Raw genomic sequence first — 22,631 nt, forward strand, 5'->3', positions numbered from 1 at the left:
TATTTTTATAGCTGTAATTATAACAGAAAAGAATATTCTAACATTTACAAAATTTTTATCACATCGAGTTTTACTGAACTGACTTTAGTTTCATGCCCAACATTAATTGAGTTCTTATTTGTAGAGAGAATATGATCATTTGTAAAGTCCAGAGTAGAAGTGTAGTCTTGAACTAATCATGGAGTCCAAAGCCTTGATTAGCTAACTATGGTTTATAGATCCGCATATGACTTACAGAAGTCATTCTACCAAAAGAAGATAATGAAAAAAAAGAAAAAAAGAAAAGAGAAGAAATGGAAGAAAAAAGAAAAATTTATTGAAATAGAGAAAGGTGTGTATGTGTGTATGTGAGAGAGAGGGAGAAAGACAGAAAAAGTCAGAAGAGACAGCGAGAGAGAGGGAGATTATTTAGGATATAGAAAAGCAATTATCTACTTCAAAACAATTTGATTCTATACCAGACCATATAGTAAAACTGTAGGAAGCATCCTCTAAGTACGAAACTGCTACATTACGAAGTTTTCCAGATTTTTAAGTAGCATATCACATATATAAAATGACAAAGCACTACAATAAATTACATTAGCAAGCAATGGAATCAGCATGAGAATCTCTAATTGCATCTCTACACTCAACCCCAAAACTGAATCCATCATCATTTCAGAATACACGTAGACGAGTCTTTGCTACAAACTGATTGGGGATTGCTGGTACTGGATAGACATAGCCTCTGGAATCAAGCAGAAATGAATTTGAATTCTGTTTCTCTGACTAGCTATGTGACGAGAGTAACTTATCGTACCTCTCCAAAGTGCATTTTTTTACAAGATAAAATCAGAATAATTTATTCTACAAGTTTTTATTTTATTTTGTTTTTTAATCTGGAGAATACTGATTTTATACTTTCAAATTAGCCTTAAAATGTCTCAAAATAAAAAAAAAACTTGTTGTTGCTATGTTATAGATGTAGAATTTAAGGAACACAGTTAGTTCCAAGATGAATAAGGAATAGCTGATAAAGCATCAAATGTGATCTCTCTCCAGGATGCATTTTATTCTTAATCAAAGGTACTTGATTTAGTACACATACATGAGTCAGTATTTATTTACTTATTTACTTATATGGCATAAAATGTAAAATAAAAATAATATACAATATTTTATTACACTAGCATAGTGGGTTTTTTCAATTCTCAAGACAAAGGATGATATTGATATTTTAATCTCAACTTCCCACTTTTAAATATATTTATTTAAAACAATAGAGAATGTGTATCAGGACATAAAAGCCAAGGAAAAGTAAAATCCCAAGGAAGATATATAATTGTTTCCAACTTATCAAGATTTTGCAGAAAATCAAATATAAGAACAAAATATACCGCATAGATATAAAAATAATTAAGTCTCCACGAAGTAATATATATAGTTGACTAAAATAATCTTTCAAGTATTTGCTACATTTAAATGGAAGAAGCAGAGAAGAAATGAGTCAAATTTGAGAATGTTGGGATGCCTGGGTGTCTCAGTGGTTGGGCATCTGCTTTCAGCTCAGGGTGTGATCCCGGGGTCCTGGGATCTAGTCCTGAATCAGACTCCCAAAGGGGAGCCTGCTTCTCTCTCTTCCTGTGTTTCTGCCCCTCTCTGTGTGTCTCTCATGAATAAATAAGGAATATATTTTTTAAAAATGTTTTTAAAAATTGAGAATGCTTACAATGGAACAGAAAAATAAAATGCTTGCTTCACCTGCTGTTTCCTTAGAGTATAAATAAAGGGATTCAAAAGTGGAGCAACAGAAGTATTGAGAACTGCCACTCCCTTCATCAAGGATATCCTCTGTTTGGGGATCCCTGGGTGGCGTAGCGGTTTGGCGCCTGCCTTTGGCCCAGGGTTCGATCCTGGAGACCCGGGATCGAATCCCACATCGGGCTCCCAGTGCATGGAGCCTGCTTCTCCCTCTGCCTGTGTCTCTGCCTCTCTCTCTCTCTCTCTCTCTCTCTCTCTCTCTCTGTGACTATCATAAATAAATAATAAAAAAATTTAAAAAGGATATCCTCTGTTTGACTGAGGGTTTAAGGTACATAAAGATGCAGCTGCCATATGAGAGGGATACGGCAATCATATGAGAAGAACAGGTGGAGAAAGATTTTTTCTCTGGTTGGCAGAAGGAATTTTTTAAATTGTCAGGGCAATATATGTGTATGATAGAATTACTAATGCCAAAGTGACCAGCAGAGTCACCAAAGCTAAGATGAAACTCATCATTTCCAACACGTGTCTGTCTGTGCAGGAGATCTGCAGGAGGGGAGCAGTGTCACAGTAGAAATGATCAATGACATTGGAATCACAGAAGTCCAGGCTTAAGCCTAAAATGAGTCCTGGAAAGATGATGAGGAAACCAGTGATCCAAGAGCTAAGGACTAGCTGGATACAGATTTTGCTGCTCATAATGGTTGTGTAATGCAGGGGCTTGCAGATGGCGACATAACGATTGTAGGACATGACAGCCAGGAGGTAACATTCAGATGCTCCAAGAAGGAAGGAAAAGCAACTGAGTTGCACACAGTTATAAGAAATGGTTTTGTCACCAGTTGCCATGCTTACAAGCAATTTGGGGATGCAGACGGTCGTATAAGAAATTTCTAAGAAAGAAAAATTTCGAAGAAATACATAGGGGTCTTGAGATGTGAGTCCAGCAAAGTGAGGGTAATAATAACTAAGTTGCCTGAGATGCTTAGCAAGAAGGTGAGGAGCAGGAAGACAAATAGCACAATCTTCAGTTTTGGGTCCTCCATCAATCCTGCTAATATAAATACTGTCACAGTTGTACGGTTTTCAATCTTGACCTCTTGATATGCTTCTGCTCTGGTAAAAATATTGAGAAAACAATATGCACAGGAACCAATAGTAAATTATTATTATTTTGCCTAATTTTTTAGTATTATTTTTAAATAAATTAATTTTTTATTGGTGTTCAATTTACCAACATACAGAATAACACCCAGCGCTCATCCCATCCAGTGCCCCCCTCAGTGCCCATCACCCATTCACCCTACTCCCCACCCTCCTCCCCTTCCACCACCCCTAGTTTGTTTCCCCGAGTTAGGAGTCTTTTTCTTCTCCCTTCCCTTATATTCCCTTTCACTGTTATTTATATTCCCCAAATGAATGAGAACATACACTGTTTGTCCTTCTCCGATTGACTTACTTCACTCAGCATAATACCCTCCAGTTCCATCCACGTTGAAGCAAATGGTGGGTATTTGTCGTTTCTAATGGCTGAGTAATATTCCATTGTATACATAAACCACATCTTCTTTATCCATTCATCTTTCGATGGACACCGAGGCTCCGTCCACAGTTTGGCTATAGTGGACATTGCTGCTAGAAACATCGGGGTGCAGGTGTCCCGGCATTTCATTGCATCTGAATCTTTGGGGTAAATCCCCAGCAGTGCAATTGCTGGGTCGTAGGGCAGGTCTATTTTTAACTCTTTGAGGAAGCTCCACACAGTCTTCCAGAGTGGCTGCACCAGTTCACATTCCCACCAACAGTGTAAGAGGGTTCCCTTTTCTCTGCAACCTCTCCAACATTTGTGGGTTCCTGCCTTGTTAATTTTCCCCATTCTCACTGGTCTGAGGTGGTATCTCATTGTGGTTTTGATTTGTATTTCCCTGATGGCAAGTGATGCAGAGCATTTTCTCATGTGCTTGTTGGCCATGTCTATGTCTTCCTCTGTGAGATTTCTCTTCATGTCTTTTGCCCATTTCATGATTGAATTGTTTGTTTCTTTGGTGTTGAGTTTAAGAAGTTCTTTATAGATCTTGGAAACTAGCCCTTTATCTGACACATCATTTGCAAATATCCTCTCCCATTCTGTAGGTTGTCTTTTAGTTTTGTTGACTGTGTCCTTTGCTGTGCAAAAGCTTCTTATCTTGATGAAGTCTCAATAGTTCATTTTTGCTTTTGTTTCTTTTGCCTTCGTGGATGTATCTTGCAGGAAGTTCCTGTGGCCAAGTTCAAAAAGGGTGTTGCCTGTGTTCTCCTCTAGGATTTTGATGGACTCTTGTCTCACATTTAGATCTTTCATCCATTTTGAGTTTATCTTGGTGTATGGTGAAAGAGAATGGTCTAGTTTCATTCATCTGCATGTGGATGTCCAATTTTCCCAGCACCATTTATTGAAGAGACTGTCTTTCTTCCAGTGGATAGTCTTTCCTCCTTTGTCGAATATTAGTTGACCATAAAGTTCAGGGTCCACTTTTGGGACCATTGATTCTGTTCCACTGATCTATGTGTCTCTTTATGTGCCAGTACCACACTGTCTTGATGACCACAGCTTTGTAGTACAACCTGAAATCTGGCATTGTGATGCCCGCAGCTATGGTTTTCTTTTTTAAAATTCCCCTGGCTATTCGGGGTCTTCTGATTCCACACAAATCTTAAAATAATTTGTTCTAACTCTCTGAAGAAAGTCCATGGTATTTTGATAGGGATTGCATTAAACATGTAAATTGCCCTGGGTAACATTGACATTTTCACAATATTAATTCTGCCAATCCATGAGCATGGAATATTTTTCCATTTCTTTGTGTCTTCCTCAATTTCTTTCAGAAGTGTTCTATAGTTTTTAGGGTATAGACCCTTTACCTCTTTGGTTAGGTTTATTCCGAGGTATTTTATGCTTTTGGGTGCAATTGTAAATGGGATTGACTCCTTAATTTCTCTTTCTTCAGTCTCATTATTAGTGTACAGAAATGCCACTGACTTCTGGGCATTGATTTTGTATCCTGCCACGCTGCCAAATTGCTGTATGAGTTCTAGCAATCTTGGGGTGGAGGCTTTTGGGTTTTCTATGTAGACTATCATGTCATCGATGAAGAGGGAGAGTTTGACTTCTTCTTTGCCAATTTGAATGCCTTTAATGTCTTTTTGTTGTCTGATTGCTGAGGCTAGGACTTCCAGTACTATGTTGAATAGCAGTGGTGAGAGTGGACATCCCTGTCTTGGTCCTGATCTTAGGGGAAAGGCTCCCAGTGCTTCCCCATTGAGAATGATATTTGCTGTGGGCTTTTCGTAGATGGCTTTTAAGATGTCGAGGAATGTTCCCTCTATCCCTACACTCTGAAGAGTTTTGATCAGGAAGGGATGCTGTATTTTGTCAAATGCTTTCTCTGCATCTAATGAGAGGATCATATGGTTCTTGGTTTTTCTCTTGCTGATATGATGAATCATATTGATTGTTTTACGAGTGTTGAACCAGCCTTGTGTCCCGGGGGTAAATCCTACTTGGTCATGGTGAATAATTTTCTTAATGTGCTGTTGGATCCTATTGGCTAGTCTCTTGTTGAGAATATTCGCATCCATGTTCATCAGGGATATTGGTCTATAATTCTCCTTTTTGGTGGGGTCTTTGTCTGGTTTTGGATTTAAGGTGATGCTGGCCTCATAGAATGAATTTGGAAGTACTCCATCTCTTTCTATCATTCCAAACAGCTTTAGTAAAATAGGCATGATTTCTTCTTTAAACGTTTGATAGAATCCCCCTGGAAGCCATCTGGCCCTGGACTCTTGTGTCTCGGGAGGTTTTTGATGACTGCTTCAATTTCCTCCCTGGTTATTGGCCTGTTCAGGTTTTCTATTTCTTCCTGTTCCAGTTTTGGTAGTTTGTGGCTTTCCAGGAATTGGTCCAGTTCTTCTCGATTGCCTAATTCATTGGCGTATAGCTGTTCATAATAAGTTTTTAAAATCGTTTGTATTTCCTTGGTGTTGGTACTGATCTCTCCTTTCTCATTCATGATTTTATTAATTTGAGTCTTCTCTCTCTTCTTTTGAATAAGGCTGGCTAATGGTGTATCTATCTTATTAATTCTTTCAAAGAACCAACTCCTGGTTCTGTTGATCTGTTCCACAGTTCTTCTGGTCTCGATTTCGTTGAGTTCTGCTCGAATTTTAATTAACTCTTTTCTTCTGCTGGGTGTAGGATCTATCTGCTGTTGTTTTTCTAGCTCCTTTATGTGTAAGGTTGGCTTTTGTATTTGAGTTCTTTCCAGTTTTTGAATGGATGCTTGTATTGCGATGTATTTCCCCTTCAGGACTGGTTTTGCTGCATCCCAAAGATTTTGAACGGTTGTATCTTCATTCTCATTAGTTTCCATGAATCTTTTTAATTCTTCCTTAATTTCCTGGTTGACCCTTTCGTCTTTTAGCAGGATGGTCCTTAACCTCCACGTGTTTGAGGTCCTTCTAAACTTCTTGTTGTGATTTGGTTCTAATTTCAAGGCATTATGGTCTGAGCATATGCAGGGGACGATCCCAATCTTTTGGTATCAGTTCAGACCCGATTTGTGACCCAGTATGTGGTCTATTCTGGAGAAAGTTCCATGTGCACTTGAGAAGAATGTGTATTCAGTTGAGTTTGGATGTAAAGTTCTGTAGATATCTGTGAAATCCATCTGGTCCAGTGTATCATTTAAGCCTCTCGTTTCTTTGGAGTTGTGCTTAGAAGACCTATCGAGTATAGAAAGAGCTACACTGAAGTCACCAAGTATAAGTGTATTATCATCTAAGTATTTCTTCACTTAGGTTATTAATTGATTCAAATATTTGGGAGCTCCCATATTTGGGGCATATATATTGAGGATTGTTAAGTCCTCTTGTTGGATAGATCCTTTGAGTATGATATAGTGTCCCTGTTCATCTCTCTATCCCGAAGACTACAGTCTTTGGGATAAATTTTAGTTTATCTGATATGAGGATTGCTACCCCTACTTTCTTTTGAGGACCATTTGAATGGTAAGTGGTTCTCCAACCTTTTATTTTCAGGCTGTAGGTGTCCTTCTTTCTAAAATGAGTCTCTTGTAGACAGCAAATAGACGGGTCCTGATTTTTTATCCAGTCTGACACCCTGCGCCTTTTGTTGGGGTCTTTAAGCCCATTCACGTTCAGAGTTACTATCGAAAGATATGAGTTTAGTGTCATCATGATATCTATTCAGTCCTTGTTTTTGTGGATTGTTCCACTGAACTTCTTCTTAAAGGGGAATTTTAAGAGTCCCCCCTAAAATTTCTTGCAGAGCTGGTTTGGAGGTCACATATTCTTTCAGTTCCTGCCTGTCTTGGAAGCTCTTTATCTCTCCTTTCATTTTGAATGAGAGCCTTGCTGGATAAAGTATTCTTGGCTGCATGTTCTTCTCATTTAGGACCCTGAATATATGCTGCCAGCCCTTTCTGGCCTGCCAGGTCTCTGTGGAGAGGTCTGCTGTTACCCTAGTACTCCTCCCCATGAAAGTCAGGGATTTCTTGTCTTTTGCTGCTTTAAGGATCTTCTCTTTATCTTTGGAATTTGTAAGCTTAACTATTAAATGTCGAGGTGTTGAACGGTTTTTATTGATTTGGGGGGAGGGTTCTCTCTATTTCCTGGATCTGAATGCCTGTTTCCCTTCCCAGATTAGTAAAGTTTTCAGCTATGATTTGTTCAAATACATATTCTGTACCTCTGTCCCTTTCGGCTTTCCCGGAAACCCCAATTAAATGTAGGTTTTTCTTCCTCAAGCTGTCACTTTTTTCCTTTAATATATCCTCATGGTCTTTTAATTGTTTTGTCTCTTTTTTCCCTCATTTTCCCTCTTTGCCATCAACTTGTCTTCTATGTCACTCACTTATTCTTCCACTTCGTTAACCCTTGTCTTTAGGACTTCTAGTTTGGTTTGCATCTCATTCAATTGATTTTTAATTTCTGCCTGATTGGATCTAAATTCTGCAGTCATGAAGTCTCTTGAGTCCTTTATGCTTTTTTCTAGAGCCACCAGTAGCTTTATAATAGTGCTTCTGAATTGGGTTTCTGACATTGAATTGTAATCCAAATTTTGTAACTCTGTGGGAGAGAGGACTGTTTCTGATTGTTTCTTTTGAGGTGAGGTTTTCCTTCTAGTCATTTTGCTCAGTGCAGAGTGGCAAAAAATAAGTTGTATTGGGAAAAAGAGAAAAAGAGAGGAGAGAAAGAAGGAAAGATAGAGAAAAAGAAAAAAGAAAAAAGGAAGAAAAAAAAAGAAAAGAGAGAAGAAAAAGAGAAAGAAAAAGAAAGTAACAACAACAACAACAAAAAAAGGGTGGGGGAAGCAAACAGAAATCAAAAAGCAAAAACAACAAGATCAACAACAACAACAACAACACGGGGGAGTATCTTCTGATTTTGTATATTTTAAGTCCCTTGACTTCCGTCTATCTGGTCTTCTGGGGGAGGGGCCTGTTGTGCTGATTTTCAGGTGTTAGCACTTGGGAGAGCTGCTCTGCCCCCTGCCTGGTGCAGGGCTCAGTGGGGGTTGTTACCCTGTGAGGCCCCAGGAGGAACTACCACAGTGGCGGTGGCCAGCTCTGGAGCCCTGGAGTCAACTCCTGCAGGAACTACAGAGCTCTCTGTCTTCAGGGGCCTGGATGCTCTGGGGGCGGGCCGCTGATCTGCTCAGCTCGGGGCAGGAGGTGTCCCGGCCTCTGCCTCTCCCGGGGGTAGGTGGGATCCTGGGCTGTGTCCCGGCGCCCTGTGCTCCGGAGCCTGTGCTGTTGGATTTGTGCTCCCGCCCTGCAGCCCCCTCCACGGAGCCGCCGCCCGAGCCCCTCCGAGCTGCTCCTGGGTCCAGCCGTGGGTGCTGTAGTCCTTTAGGGAGCTCGGCGCACTCTCCCCGGGGTGCAGGTGTCTGTTAGTGTCCCAGGGAGCCCGACGGCATCCCCGCCCTCCTGGGGTCTTGCTCTAACTTCTTGCAAGCCCCTTTCTGTCCGGGACGATTGGTGAAGCTCCTCCTTCTCCAGGATGGGGCTTTCCTGTCCTCAGGGCACTTGCCCTGGCCTTCGCCCGGCTCCTCGCCGGGGCCCCTGCCCCTTGGATGCCTTTTGTTTCTTTATTTCTTCCCCCTCCCCTCCCCCGTCTTCCTACCTTGATAGAAGTGTGAACTCTTCTCACTGTAGTATGCCAGCTGTTCTCTGTTTAAATCTCAGGCTGAATTTGTAGATTTTCAGGATGATTTGAAGGTTATCTAGGTAATTTGGTGGTGACAGGTGACTTGGGGACCCTACTCTTCTGCCTTCTTGCCCGAAGATTTCATTATTTTTGATGGCTAGGTAATATTCTATTGTATATACATACCAGGTATGTTTATCCTCTCATCCCTCGATGGACATCTGGGCTCTACAGTTTGGCTATTATAGATATTGCTGCTATAAACATATAAACATTGGGGGGCAAGTGTTTGCATCCTTTGGATAAATACCTACTAGTGCAATTGCTGGGTCATGGAGTAGTTCTATTCTTAACTTTTTGAGACACCTCCATGCTGTTTTCCAAAATGGCTGTACCAGTTTGCATTCCCAGTTGTTTTATAGGTCCATGGAGAACGCATTGTTTTACACCAAGAGTCACGGAAGTATATGTCAATATCCCTGCCTATTGTGGCTTACCAATGTATTGAGGTGACAAAATCTGTGCTTGAATACAGCAATGTATTCAATGTGCCATAAACTTAATGGTAAATGAGATTCACTCTTACTATGGGGCTTATGGATGGAAGGAGATTAATAAGAACAGATGTTTTTGTTTTTGTTTTTGTTTTTGTTTTTGTTTTAAAAAAGATGGATCCAAAGCTAAGCATTGAAGATAACTTAGGAAGCAGAGTAAGGCATTTTAGGTAGGATAAACACTGTGAAAAGGTGTTTAAGAATGAAAACTCATAAATTAACAAAAATTTATCAGAGAGAATATAATAACGGTTTTCTCCAGGGAGTATTGAAGGTTCTAGAGATCCTGGTTATTAGTGCCAAAGTATAATAGCATCTTCCTAGTAGTAACACACATTCTCCCAAACCTAAGGAACAATTCCTGAGGCAACTAATTGTATTACAATGGCTACAGTCATTTGAGTCAAAAACAGATCCATCACCCCCACAAGTAATAATTTTATCAAACCAGACCTAGTTTTACTCCTGCTCCCCAGTCCCCTAGATATACTGGAACAGTGTGCTATAATGTTTAGCAAGCCTATTACTTTTATTTATGTTTACATTAAAAACTGAAAGAAAATTTTCCCTAACTATAAAATCATGAACACTTTTAGTCAAAAATGGTGTCATTTAACAAATCAATTTCAGATCCTCTACAATTCAAATGAATTAGAATAAAAAATTATTAATATAAATTAAGTACTCAGAGTTTTAGATTTGTTTTCAGTATGTGAATTATAAATCAGTCTACAAAACACTAAAACTTACAAACTGTTATTCTTAAAGCCATAGAAACAGAATTATTCAGGCAAAGGTTTTCGTTTGGTGATGTTCATTCTTTTTATATTTCCATTGCAGGATAAGGCAGTTAGGTTTACTTTTTTTCTTTCTTCCCAGACGTCACACTGAAATGTGTAATTCTTAAAATAAGTTTTAACACTTATAGACATTTCATGATTACCTATTAAGCTAATACAATACAGTACTAAAATTAAACAACTATTTATCCTATCAAATGATTATGGTTTATTCCCAGGGAATGCTGTAAACTGTGTGCATATTTCTCCAAGGAATTCAGATTCAGAAGCAATATTTCCCTGAGGATCTTTGGCTTGTTTACTACACAAGAGATGCCAAAATATACAGACTCCTTCCTATCTCCTTCAACTATGTTTTCAGGAGATGCTGTACAAAATATTATAGTAAAGCACCATGTACCCCCTTTACATCCATTAATTTATTAATCCATTTATTCCTTCCTAAAATACCTATTCATTTTGTGTTTGAAATGTAACAAGCACTTCTGTACATCTAGGGCATATGTCCTGAGAGCTCCCCTACCCCTTCTTCCCTGTGAGAACCTGGTGACAAGTCTATGAAATCTATGAAGGGAGCTCTTACAGATACATCATTTTTCAGCATGATAAAATGCCTATACACATCATCATCAAACTGATAAACACCAAAGAAATGAGAAAATCTTAAGTGTAGCTAGAGAAAGAGGCTACATTACATACCATGAATATTAGAGAACAATGGCTCAAACGATTTCTAACTTCTTTTCAGAAGCTATGGAGGCCAGAAAACAGGGGAATTTTTAGAGTGCTGAAAAAAAGGCTAATTTAGAATTCTATACAGTGAAACTATCCTTCAAACATGAAATGGAAATAATATGGTCTCATTCATTTGGGGAATATAAATAATAGTGAAAGGGAATAGAAGGGAAGGGAGAAGAAATGGGTAGGAAATATCAGAAAGGGAGACAGAACATGAGGACTCCTAACTCTGGGAAACAAACTAGGGGTGGTGGAAGGGGAGGAGGGCGAGGAGTGGGGGTGAATGGGTGATGGACACTGAGGGGGGCACTTGTCGGGATGAGTACTGGGTGTTATTCTGTATGTTGGCAAATTGAACACCAATAAAAATAAATTTATTATTTAAAAAATACATTTTCAGATAATCAAACTAAGAGCATTTTTCAGTAACACATTTGTAGTATAAGAAATGCTGCAGGAAGTTCTTTAGCTGAGAAATACAGAATCCAGCTGGAAAACTGGAATTTCATGGAGGAATTAAAAATACCAAACATTGTAAATATTGAGGTAAATATCAGAGACTAAATTGTTTTCAATGAAAAAAATTTTTTTTCAATTAAAATTGAAATAAATAAGAATTCTTCACAAAAATTTAAATATATGTACATTAAAATAAAATTTTAAATACCATAACAAAAATGCTTTGTAGAATAAAAGAAAAGTGGATGGGCTGAACAGCAGAAAGGTGATTATGAAACAAAAGAGTCAGTGAACCTAATGATTAATAGAGACCACTCATTTTGAAAAACAAAAAAAGTAAATTATATTTATTTAATAAACAGAGTCTATATGACCTAGGAACAATATCAAAGGGTCTAACATATATATTAGATCTTTAACACACATACAGATACATAATGTGAATTTTAAAAAGCAGAGAATATAAATCAGCATTGTCCAATAGAAATATAATGCAAAATACAAACGTAAGACACATTTGTAACTTCAAATTTTCTAGTAGGCTTATTTTTTAAAAGTGAAAGAAAACATGTGAAATTAATTTTAATAAGATAGTTTAACCCAATACATCCAAATTATTCTCATTTCAACATTTAATACATATTTAAAAATGAATGAGACCCTTTACTTTTTTGTACTGTCTTTGAAATATGATGTATGTTTATATTTACAGCACATCTCAGTGTCGACTAACCACATTTCAATTTTTTAATGGCTACCAAATTGAGTAATGTAAACATAGTTAGACAATATAAACTATTTGTGGTTTACTTCTTCATTTTGCCTTCTCAGTGGCTTTGGACCAAATTCATTGTATGTATGAAAAAACATGTGGTAGTTAAAAACACACCCATAAACAACAAATGGGTCAAAGAATAAATCACAAAGAAAATTAGAAAACACTGGGGACAAATGAAAACAGACACATAAGATACCAAAACCTATGAAATACAGTGAAATCAGTGTTCAAAAGGAAATTTATAGCTTTAAATATCTGCTTTAACAAAAAAGATAGATCTCATATGAATAATATAACTTCAAACTTACAGATACAGAGAAAAAGAGCAAAAGAAACCCAAAGCCAGCAGAAAGAAAGTAAATAATAAATACTAGTGAAGATAAATTAAATAGAGGAGAAGGGAAAAAATAGAGAAAATCAATAAAACCCAAAGTTGGTTCTTTTGAAAGGTCAACAAAAGTTGACAAACCCTTAGCTAGATTAACCAAGAAAAAAGGAGAGAGGGCTCAAATTGCAAAATCAGGAATCAGAGTTCGTTCATGACTATTGACCTTGTAGAAATAGAAATGGATACCAAAATAAATTATGAGAAATTGTGTATCAACAAATTAGATGATCACAAATTACCACTTATTTGGTGAAATAGAATATCTAATAGACCTATGGTTATTAAAGAAATTGAATCAGTAATCCAAAATCTCTGAATAAGACTAAGGTCAGATGAATTTTCCCAAAGCTTTAAAGAGTTAAGACTAATCCCTTTCAAACTCTTCTAAATATGGAAATTATGATACCCTTCCTATTTATGAGGACAGCATTACTCTGATACTAAAACCAGCTAAACACATCACAAAAAAAGAATAATACAGATCTATATCCCTTATGAATATGGATGCAAAAATCCTCAAAAAATACTAGGAAAGCAAATTTAGCTGCATTTAAAATAAGATTCCATGATAAAGTGGGATAGAATGTAAGGTGATCCAACATAAAAAAATCAATTTACATAATACATCAAAGATGGAAGATGAAATAAAGGGGGAAAAACTTGATTATTGCAATCGATGCAGGAAAAGTCAACATTTGACAAAATTCAAAACCCTTTCATGATAAAATAAAGCAAACTCAGAGTAGAAAGGAACTTCCTAACTGCTAACAAATGTTCATGAGAACCCCACAGCTAATGTCACTCTCCCCTAAACATTAGGAACATGACAAGGATGTCCAGTTTCCCAACTGCTATTCTTCATTGTTCTTGAAATTCTAGCCAGAAGGGTTAGACAAAAATAAATAAATAAAAGACACTTGAATTGAAAAGAACTCTCAGTTCTTTATGGAAAAAACGCATGGAATTGTTAAGTCTAGAATAATCCCATACATCTATGGCCAATTAATTTTCAAATAGGTTACAATGACTACAGAGAAAATCTGGAAAAAATATTTTCAAATCACATATCTGATAAGATTCTAGTATCCAGACTATATAAAGACTGTTACAAATCAGCCACAACAAAAACATGAAAACAATCACAAATAACCCAATTTTAAAATGTGCAAAGGGTTTGAACAGACATTTCTCCAAATGGCCAACTAGGACATGCAATGATGTTACACATCATTAATTATCATAAAAATGCATATTAAAACCGTAATGAATTACACTTCAATTATGGCAGATGTGGCTATAGAGAAATTGGAAACCCAGTACATTATTAGGGGGAATGTAAAATGACCTAGCCACTGTGGAAAGTTCCAGAGATCCATTAAAAAAAAAGTTAAACATAAAATTGCCATGATTCGATAACACCATTTCTAGGTATTGACCCAAATAACTGAAAGGAGGTTTGCAAATGCTTGTATAATATTGTTTATAACATCATTATTTGCAATAGCCAAAAAATAAAGTAGGACAACTCAAATATCCATTGACGGATGGATACAGAAAATGTGGTATATATTCATAATGGAATATTATCCAACCAATGAAGTATTAATACATGCTTCAATATGGATGAACCCTGATATCACGATCCTAAGCGAAAGAAGCCAAACATAAGAGGTCACACATGGTATGATTTCACTTATATGAAATTTCCAAAATTGGTAAATCCACAGGGATAGAAAACAGATTGGTATTTGTCAGGGTCTCAGGAAAGAAGAGATGGGAAATGACTGCTAAATGGGTAGTTTTCTTTTGAGTGAGCAATGTTTGGAACTTAATATGAGTGGTGGTTGTAGAACAGTGTGGATGGACTAAACACCACTAAACTGTACACTTTAAAATGGTCTACTAAAAAAACCTATGGCAACATCATCAAAAATACAATTAAAATTTTTAAGGAAAGAGAGTATTAGAGAATTATATCACATAGTTAATGCAAATTTTATTTTCTGGACTTTATGATTTTAGTAGCTTAATTAAATGTGTGACTGGTTATCATTGTCTTCATCCTAAATAAATCTCATGTTTGTTCCTGATTCTATGTTTATACATGTGCATTCATAATTTGGGGATTGTTTTCTTAAAAAAGAGCACTGCAATGTGAAGAAACTTAAATATCCTCAAACTATCCACACTTGGGAATAGGAGAAAGGTAAAATGAATCTCCATGTTGCCATATTGGAAACAAGCATTTCAATCAATACAAGGTAAGTTGTGCATCAGGCCTTGAAAGCAATGAATTCCAATAAGGCTGGAAGGAAAAAAAATCAGAAACTGTTAGAGCTGAGAAAAAAGAGAACAAAAAAGGGAGAGTTTGCCAAATGTATTTGAGTCTACTGAGGACATAGCTGCACTTTGGGAGGTTACCTGAACAAAGAATATTGAATTTTTACATTATGCAATTTTTAACAATTGAGGTATAGTTGACATACAATATTATATTAGTTTTAGGTGCCCAACATAGTAATGTGACACTTAGATGCATTACTAAATGCTTGCAACAATAAGTGTAGTTACCATCTGCTATGCATTTATTTTAATGAGAAATGAAACCCAGTGGAAACAGAACATTGTTTAAAAAAAGACAGAGTACAGGCCAACATGTGGCTCCGATAGAAGAAAATTTCCACTGTCAAGATAATGTAAATTAGTATAAAAATCCAACTGATAATTACAATAACAATTATTTTCAAAATCATAAAAAAGCTAAAAAAGAGATGTGTATAGGAGGGATGGGAAATACAAGAATTCCAAATGCTTATCTTTCATATTTAGGCCAGTAAGTAATTTCTAACTCAACATATTAAGAAGTAGTAATGTATATAATAGAGGAAGCAAAACTGTTAACAGCTGAGGGCTGTGGAGAAAAGAAGTTGGGGTGGATGAAGGCTGGAGCAAGGGACTACTAATTTCCATTAATAAGATTCTTAGATTCTTGACTTTTTGAACTTTGAAGATGTATACTTTTAATAAAAACGGAATAATAAATTTACTGAATTAATATTCTGAGAAAGAGGAATAACAACACAATAATGATGTAATTTGGTATACACACAATTCCTTAGAGTCATAAAGAGTAGTTTTGGGGGTAATTTGTATTGGTTTCTTTAAGATAAGACAAGGAACTAAAGAGGAATTGAAGTTCATTTTATTCAATTGGTAGTGACCCTTGTTTTGTGATATAAAACTTACATTTTTCTTTCTTTTTTTAAGTTAAGACTTTTACTATTATTACTAATACTACTTTAGAGCAGATTTAGGTTCACAGCAAACTTGAAAGTCCAGGGATTTTCCATAACCTTTCACCCACCAGTGATATTGGAGCCTCCTCCAATATCAACAGCCCCCGTCAGAGTGATACATTTATTACAACTGATGAACTTTAACTGACTCATCATAATCACCCAGAGTCCATAGTTTACAGTACAGTTCACTCCCACGTAGAGTCTTTGGGTTTGGACAAATGTATGACACGTATCCATCATTATGTTATCATATAGAGAATTTTCATTGCCCCCCAAATCCTGTCTATATTTACTTATCCCTAACCCCTTTTCCCAGCCCATGGCAACTACTGATCTTTTTCTATTTCCATAATTTTGCTATTTAATATACCATAGAGTTACAATCATATGGTATGTACGTTTCAGATTTGCTTCTTTCACTTAGTAATATGCATTTAAAATCCCCCACGTCGGGATCCCTGGGTGGTGCAGCGGTTTAGCGCCTGCCTTTGGCCCGGGACTAGATCCTGGAGACCTGGGATCGAATCCCACCTCGGGCTCCTGGTGCATGGAGCCTGCTTCTCCCTCTGCCTATGTCTAGCCCGATGTGGGATTCGATCCCGGGTCTCCAGGATCACACCCTGGGCCAAAGGCAGGCGCCAAACCGCTGCGCCACCCAGGGATCCCGATAACGTTGTTTTTTTAACAGATATTTTCCTCATTTTAAAATATTTTGTATTAAAGTTATTTTCAAATGTTTCCAGAATTGCATGAGTTTGAATTATTAGTTTTCAGAGCTGCTTATTTTATTTAAAAATTGGGAGGAACTACACCAGAAGGTTTTTATAGAGATGACACCTCGAATTGAATATTTTAAAAAAATAGCTCATCATTATTCCTCTCTTCTCCAAATTTCTTCCATGCTCATTTCCCAGGATTTCGCTTATTATGCTACAATTTACTTAATGACATTGTCTATTTCTTATTTCATCATGCTCAAAACTTCAGAATAACCAATTGATCTCATATAAAAAAAAACAAACTAAATTTTTAAATTCTTCAACACATTCAGTCTCTAGTTTGAAGGATACCCCAGAGACCCCAGATCCTAAGTATACGGGGATGAAAAAATATAGCAGACAACTTTCTGCCCTGAAATGACTTAGAGTTATCTAAGAGTTAGCTAGAACAGAAGGGTAAAAGAGACAGTGAGAGAGAGCAGAAAGACATGTAGAAATTAATATTAATGGTGTCATAAAGAACAAAAGACTGAGATAAAGTCTATAAAGAAGGGAAAGTTCTCCTCACATATCGTCTTTTTTTGAGAATGACTCTTTTGTGAAGAATACATTTAATTAGAGGCCTGGAATTTGGAGGTAGTGTAGGAGCAAAGAAAGGTAAGGAAAGAGGTGAAAGAGAACTTGAGGAATGGAAAGAGCGTCAGCGTTACAACTGGTGACAGCAAATAAGAAAAGAGTGAAAGAGGATGAAGATGAGCAGTGAGGAGCTGTGCCAAAGATTCTTACTGGCTACTCATTTTCTGCAATTCAATTAGGTTTTAGGACATAATTTTAGCAAAGAAGTAGCAAAAATGAGTTAAATTTTAGAGAACGTACTTTTATCTTCTCTACATAAAATAGATTGGGTGAGGGAAGGAAGCAAAGATTCTTCAGAAGGTTATTACAGGCTACTAGTTAGACCAGGTGGAAGGCAATGGTAGACTGGATTTGAATGTTAACAGCTGGAGAAGACACTGAGTCTAATCACAAATGTTTCCTGCTGGACACACAATGAGACTGGACATCCTGGACATTTTGCATTTTGGTGTGCTCTATAATTGGATTCTTATAAATGGAGATTATGAAAATGACCTCCAGGTTTACCAATAAAAACCTCCCATGTGACACCACTCTCTCTTCCTCCCTCTGCTGGCTGACTGTAGATACCTGTTGAAGATGGAAGAACCTTCAAAGTCAATTTCTGAATGATTGGATAGAGTAGGGTAGGCACATCCCATCCTACAAACAAAATCTCTGCCATCCATGCTGCATGTTTGACTTTAAATTTTCAGGAAATAGTTTTCCATTGTATTAAATCTTTTCAAAACATGAACTGATTCCTTGAAAGTAAGAACAGTGGCTAAGCCTTCAGAGGGATAATGACCAGAAGAGAAAAAAGGGAGGATTCCGTTGTATTGGTAACATTCTGTTTCTTTATCTGAGGGCTACTTATGTGGGTATGTTAAATTTGTGAAAAGTGACCAAGTTATATAATATAATAGTACATTCTGTACATACATTTTTACTTCATTGAAATATCTTTAAATATCTAATATGTAGCATTGCGATGATTTTAAAGTTTATTTGTTACAACAGTAGTATTTGTTTTAGGTACTTAGCAGTAGAAATAAAGAAGGTAAAATGAATTGAAATAAAATTTTCTGTAGAATCAGCCAAATTTTCTACAGATTGGATGTAGACAGATAACAGCTGCAAACGTTAGACTCCTAAACTCATCTCCTTTCAATCTAGATCTCATGAGTTTGACCCTTCCATGGTATGTCACACATTTAATTATTTCCTTTGTCAATGATGACATGTCTTGGTTTTCAAATCCTGAAACTAATTAAGTCCCTAAAACTGCCACTCTAGAGGATGCCTTGAGAGGTTTAATATAGGTAAATATAATATAAGCCCCTTATTGAATCAGGATTCAAACTTTTAGCAATAATCCCCTTAAAGTCTTTCACAATATGGGTTGGGGATTTCATATTTCCCGTGTGGAATGTATACTTGTCATGGTTATGTAAGCTGTAACCTCCAAAAACTCCTTCTGGCTTACAATATATAGCTGCTTTAAAAAGAAGATTTTGTCTTGGTTTTAAACTTGAGTTTATAGATTTTAGAGTTTCCTCACTTAATAAATAATTCACATATTTTTAACATATTTGTACAATGATCTCCAGGGAAATCTTTCCTTCTTTTAAAAATTGTTTCATCAGTTAATCCTCTTGAGATCAGTGGGAGATTATGCAAGAATGATTATAGTTCTTGCAATCTGAAAAACTACAAAAGAAGCAATTGTGCTTCTCATGCAGGCTAGAAACATCACAAAATAAACAATGAGACTGAAATCTTTTTTTACCACTCCTTCTAAATATTTAAAAAAACAAATATATTAATTTTAAATGTGATGCAAAAAATGTTCTCCAAATTTAATATAATCTAAATTGGAGGTATGGCTTTAAAAAATAAGAAATGAAATTAGGTTTCTGTCCTGATAAAATCTTTTTTTTATAAATTTATTTTTTATTGGTCTTCAATTTGTCAACATATAGAATAACACCCAGTGCTCATCCCGCCAAGTGCCCCCCTCAGTGCCCATCACCCAGTCACCCCCACCCCCGGCCCACCTCCCCTTCCACCACCCCTAGTTTGTTTCCCAGAGTTAGGAGACTTTCATGTTCTGTCTCCCTTTCTGATATTTCCCACTTATTTTTTTCTCCTTTCCCCTTTATTCCCTTTCACTATTTTTTATATTCCCCAAATGAATGAGACCATATAATGTTTGTCCTTTTCCGATTGACCTATTTCACTCAGCATAATACCCTCCAGTTCCATCCACGTTGAAGCGAATGGTGGGTATTTGTCGTTTCTAATAGCTGGGTAATATTCCATTGTATACATACACCACATATTCTTTATCCATTCATCTTTCGATGGACACCGAGGTCCTTCCACAGTTTGGCTATTGTGGACATTGCTGCTCTAAACATCGGGGTGCAGGTGTCCCGGCATTTCATTGCATCTGTATCTTTGGGGTAAATCCCCAACAGTGCAATTGCCGGGTCATAGGGCAGGTCTATTTTTAACTCTTTGAGGAACCTCCACACAGTTTTCCAGAGTGGCTGCACCAGTTCACATTCCCACCAACAGTGCAAGAGGGTTCCCCTTTCTCCACATCCTCTCCAACATTTGTGGTTTCCTGCCTTGTTAATTTTCCTCATTCTCACTGGTGGGAGGTGGTATCTCGTAGTTTTGATTTGTATTTCCCTGATGACAAGTGATGCAGAGCATTTTCTCATGTGCTTGTTGGCCATGTCTATGTCTTCCTCTGTGAGATTTCTGTTCAGGTCTTTTGCCCATTTCATGATTGGATTGTTTCTTTGGTGTTGAGTTTAATAAGTTCTTTATAGATCTTGGAAACTTAAGCTAACACATCTTGATTGTAAGATGCTGGGGTTAATGTATTTTGGATGAGAATGCAAGATAAAAGCAGGTTAAAGGAATATAAAAAATATGATGGATATGCAGTATTCAGAAATTGCCTCTGTTTCGGGACTCAAATCAAAAGAAGACAGTTGAGAATGAAATTGCTACTAAGGACAATAACAAGGTTTGGGAAAATTTTTATTTTAGTCATACTAACCTAATTTCATGAAGCTGCCACACACTTTCTTTAAAATAAATAAAATAAAAACTTTAAAAGATTTTTTCTCCTACTTTATATATGGAAAATCTGAGGCACAAAAATTTTATATATTCTGTGCAGTATTCCATTTTGTATTTGTAAGAAAACCTTTAGTGGATTCAGGCTGAATATCTCAAAAATCCTTTTTAAAACATTAGATATATGAATTCTCCAAATGTATGTCTTTATCTAACACCTCTGTGCTATTTGCATACCTTTATAACTCAGTCTTCTTTCCTTATGTATATTTTTAGCCTCAATATAATTATTACCTTCTTCTAAAAGTCCTCCCAGGACTCCAAAATTACTTAGAAGCTATACGGTATGCCCTATCATATTTTAATATCCCTTTATGACAACACTAATCATACATTATATATCAATCTTAGAGTTAGGTGTTTGTCTCCTTACTTAGGGACAAGCTTCTCAAGCATAAGGATTGAGAGCCTTGCAACATCTGAAATAAGAGAGATACACAATATATGTTTAATCAATTAACAAATTACATATAGCAAATTATACTTATAAAAGGCATATTTTATTTAAAGTCATGGTTTCTAGTAGCTAATATACAATAAAAATGCTATTTAAATTGAATACCAATAAAAATAAATTTATTATTTAAAAAATGCTATTTAAAGCTTGCATTACCGATTTGAGAGAGTAAGTTATTGTAGCAGGATGTTTTCATTAGGAAGAATAAAATGTGAGGGTGAGACTGAGCTGCAGGATTCTTCAAGAGAATGTCCTATATGAGATAAGTAATGAAATAGAAAAACATCATCAGAAGAAATGAATAAGGGCGCCTGGTGGCTCAGTTCGTTGAGTGTCTGCCTTTGGCCCAGGTCATGATCCCAGAGTCCTGGGATCAAGCCCAGCATGGGACTCCTTGCTCAGCAGGGAGCCTGCTTCTCCCTCTCCCTCTGGCCCCCACTCTGTTCCCGCTATCTCAAATAAATAAAATCTTTTTTAAAAAAGAAAGGAATGAAAGATTTTTTGTTTTTATGGCAATGTTGTGATTTGTAGCAATTATTACAATAGTTTTTTTTGAAAAACACAACCTTTTTTGTAACATATCCCAAAAGATTTCTTTCACCTGCTGGTTCCTTAGGGTATAAATGAAGGGATTTAGTAAAGGGGCAATTGAGGTATACAGCAAAGCTACATCTTTGGATACAGTCACCCTTTCTTTGGCAGATGGCTTAATATACATAAAGATACAGCTCCCATATGTCATGGAGACAACAATCATATGGGAAGTACAGGTGGAAAAAGTTTTGGTCCTTTGCTGTGCAGAAGGGAATTTCAAAATGGTTTTCATGATGCAAGTGTAGGAGAGAACCACTAACACCAATGTGACCACAAGTGTCACCACAGCGAAGATGAAAGACATCAATTCTAGGACATGTGTGTCTGTGCAGGATATCTGCAGGATGGGGGAAGTTTCACACATAAAGTGATCAATCGCTTTGGAAGCAGAGAAATCCAGCTTGAGTCCCATGAGCAATGGGGGAAAGATGATTAGGAATCCAGTCAGCCAGGAAGAAAGTACAAGCCAATAGCACACTCTGCTGTTTATAATGATTGGGTAATGCAAGGGTTTACAGATGGCAACATAGCAGTCATAGGACATAGCAGCCAGAAGGTAAAACTCTGCAACTCCCAGTAAAAAAATAAAAAATAATTGAGCCACACAGTTATTATATGAAATGTTTTTTTCTTTAGTCACTATGGTTTTCAAGTATCTGGGAATACATACCGTTGTGAATATGATTTCTAAAAATGAGAAATTACGGAGAAAGAAATACATTGGCATCTTGAGGTGAGGATCCAGCAGAGTGAGGAGGATAATGGTTAAGTTCCCCATCAGGCTCAATGTGTAATTAAGAAATAAAAACACAAAATCACAACTTGCAATTGTGGGTCATCCGTCAATCTTATGAGAATAAACTCTATTTCTGTTGAATGGTTTTTCATCTCTCTTTTATAAGCTTTATCAAATATACATAAGAAAAGAGGACAAAGTCAAACATATACATGAATATAATATACTGTAGCGTAATGTGAATTAACCTATATATACACACATTAACATATATATATAACTATATAAAACCTATATATATACAAATAGGCCTAAATGTATATAAATTGAATATATAGAAATTAACCTAAATACATATAAACTAAATGAATAGGTGCAGCCTGGGTGCC

The 22,631-nt window shown here is 36.6% G+C and overlaps 1 protein-coding gene and 1 pseudogene across 1 annotated transcript; both read right to left on the reverse strand.

Annotated features, from left to right (window-relative positions):
* Nucleotides 1-212: 212 nt before the first annotated feature.
* LOC121497791 lies at nucleotides 213-17,964 on the reverse strand (annotated as a pseudogene).
* Nucleotides 17,965-20,808: 2,844 nt separating this feature from the next.
* Nucleotides 20,809-22,394, reverse strand: LOC121497792 (olfactory receptor 6C6-like). The gene is given in 3 exon segments (XM_041767504.1): nucleotides 20,809-20,874; nucleotides 21,454-22,322; nucleotides 22,325-22,394. Coding segments are annotated over 3 exon segments (1,005 nt in total).
* Between the last annotated feature and the right edge of the window lie 237 nt (nucleotides 22,395-22,631).

This window comes from Vulpes lagopus, chromosome 8, assembly GCF_018345385.1.
Source record: "Vulpes lagopus strain Blue_001 chromosome 8, ASM1834538v1, whole genome shotgun sequence".
Taxonomy (NCBI): domain Eukaryota; kingdom Metazoa; phylum Chordata; class Mammalia; order Carnivora; family Canidae; genus Vulpes; species Vulpes lagopus.